Source organism: Trypanosoma rangeli, assembly GCF_003719475.1.
Source record: "Trypanosoma rangeli strain AM80 chromosome Unknown Tra_15.4_contig_00304, whole genome shotgun sequence".
In the NCBI taxonomy this organism is placed as follows: Eukaryota; Euglenozoa; class Kinetoplastea; order Trypanosomatida; family Trypanosomatidae; genus Trypanosoma; species Trypanosoma rangeli.
The window spans coordinates 20,411-22,891 of record NW_021706048.1 but is presented as its reverse complement, the minus strand read 5'-3'; the positions used below and the strand labels follow the sequence as shown (position 1 = coordinate 22,891).

Genomic DNA, 2,481 nt, shown 5'->3' with positions numbered 1-2,481 from the left:
CTTCGGTTGGGAAGGTGCAGGAGCCAGCCGGCGCACGGCCCCCGGCTCGGGTCCTCGTCGAAGCATGTGTCGCAACACGGCCCAGCGACGGCTAAGCGCCGGAACTGGCACTGTGAGAGGGTCTGTGCGCGGGGCGGTGAGGAGGCAGAGGACGTCTGTCATCATTCAGGCCCCGTGCGGTGCGGAACGCGTTGGCGGGGCAGCGCATAACCCGCGCAGGGTGTCTCACTTCCGCCCCCATGCAAGCAACGGAATCGCGGCCCACCGAATTAAGCGGCGACCCGGTGCCAGATGCAGGCGGACGCCATGGGCCCCGCTCGTGCCACGGCAGTTTCGCAGCGTGGTGGGCCAAAAGGCAGGGGAAAGCGCCATAGAAGCCGCGACACCCACAGAGGAGCGGCTCCGCGACGGCAAGCCCCCGGTGCCGAAGAGAGCGCGACTCGCATCGCCAGTGTTGGCCTACACGAAGAAGTTGTTGGCCTACTCCGCGGTGGCACAGAGGTGAGTTCGTGGCTACGGCAGCTGCTACGGACCCAACGCCTCCCCTACGGAACTGTCTGCGCAAAGGCCACAGAAGAAGGCGCCGCTACCACAAACTATACTGCACCCATGCCTGAGCAATGCCGTTGAACAGTGTACAACACGGTCATTTATTGACCAGTCGCCGTGGAGTACGAGAGGCGTTTCGTTTGGCACTCTTTACATGATTTTAATAGACCCGGATAAGACCACACGAAGAATTTCAGAAGGAAGAGAAACAGACACCAACTCTGTCCCTTCCCTGGCTGAATAAAATCCTCATAAACGTGCACAGAAACACTGGATGGTGCCACCTAGCCAAGCAAAATTGAAATATCACACAAACAAACAAACTCGAACAATAATGCAAAGTGAAAATGTGACGAACAATAAAAGTTCAGTTAACCCAAACGCAAGCCTAATGGAGGCGGAAACGGGGTGGACACAGCAATTGCGGGTTAAGACTCACCCAAAAGACGCACCTTCCAATACATGGCGCAATGTTGGCGGGAAAATAAAGAAGTAAAATCGTACATCTCTAATTTTCCCGACAACAATCGTGCAAAAGGGTAGTTATTCAACTGGCCACAGACGTTCTAAAATAATAATAATATTATTATGCAGCAATTAGCTCATTCCTGTAAACAACACCGCTGTTCCCATCACGCCACCAATACAACCAAGGCTCAGCATGACAAAAGCAACAAAAAGTTCCCATGAGGAAGCCGGCGCAATACCCAACGCATGCAAGCGAAGACGAAAGGCGGCAGGAAGTGTAAAACAAAAGCTACTACTACAAAGTCCTCCCAATAGTGCAATAATGAATAGAATACCAGGGGCCTTCAAGGCCAATAATAGGCTTATTATAGATAACAAACAAGTGGCTATCAGATTATCCATAGTAGGTATGGCACCATGGTAAGACTCATGGGTTGCGGTGTTGTATCCATACAATAAAATAAATACAGCATCTCGACAAGGAAATAAAACAAGAACGTAGGCAGTGATAACTGTAAAGGAATACATGACATCCCCCACCGCGAACAACCTGTCTTTTATAGGATCGTAGTTCGCTAATATGTTACCAGAAACGTGCGGCGTATTTGACAGGTAACCAAAGAGACCCAGCGTAAAATAAACCGTCCCAGTTACCCCAACACCAAGTATAGATACTTTTCTCATACCTTCTCGAGTCTGTTCGCCAATACTGGCGTAGAGCTGAAACACCAATGTTTGGCAGTCAAAGGAGAACATCAATATTGGCAAAGCCAACACCATGCGACGTGATAGAGAAATATACTTCACACGGTAACTCTTTTCTGTTGCTGGCGGATGCAGTGGTGCGAAGTATCGGTATGTAATAACCCCTGAGATAACAAACGTTGAGGCAATTGCCACTACAGATACAAAACGTAAGGATGACACCTGTGGGACGCATGCCATGGGCAGCATCACACATGCCCAAACCGCTAATGTGATCCGCATGGGGTCATCAAAAAATGGAATGTACACCCTGATGATCGGCAGCAAGGGCTCAAAGATCTCCCTAATAACGACAATGTAGCCCGACGCAACGCCTATATTGAACACAATGAGCATCCAGCAGGTCACCTGCTCAAAAAAACTACCCAGTAATTCTTTAGAAATGTCTTCATACGATCGCAGCTGCACGACCTCGACACACAAAATAAGGTAGTCAATTGAAATGACAGTGAAAACCCCAACGAGAGCCATGAACGCAACAACGGGGATGATTCCACAGTCTTCAAACGTCGAGGGCAACGCGATTGTCCCTGCGCCGATCGTTGCGACCGACAAACTCAGCCCGGCTCCCAAGGTACTCTTCTTGCTACAGAAATTAACCATGCTCAGCCGCGTTTGTCTTCTTCCCTTTGCTACCACCACCAACCAAAGCAACGACCCTTTTTTTAAAAAACCAAAAATAAATAAATACCCCCCCCC

The 2,481-nt window shown here is 49.9% G+C and overlaps 2 protein-coding genes across 2 annotated transcripts; one reads left to right on the top strand and one right to left on the bottom strand.

Moving 5' to 3' along the window:
- On the top strand, positions 1–505 carry TraAM80_07375 (uncharacterized protein; the record flags this gene model as incomplete). Its single annotated transcript, XM_029384170.1, has 1 exon — positions 1–505. A coding segment is annotated over one exon (505 nt), but the record flags the coding sequence as incomplete, so codon positions are not given.
- A 641-nt stretch (positions 506–1,146) lies between these two features.
- On the bottom strand, positions 1,147–2,385 carry TraAM80_07374 (amino acid permease; the record flags this gene model as incomplete). Its single annotated transcript, XM_029384169.1, has 1 exon — positions 1,147–2,385. The coding sequence occupies one exon, from the start codon at positions 2,383–2,385 to the stop codon at positions 1,147–1,149; it is 1,239 nt and encodes a 412-aa protein (XP_029236001.1).
- Positions 2,386–2,481: the final 96 nt, after the last annotated feature.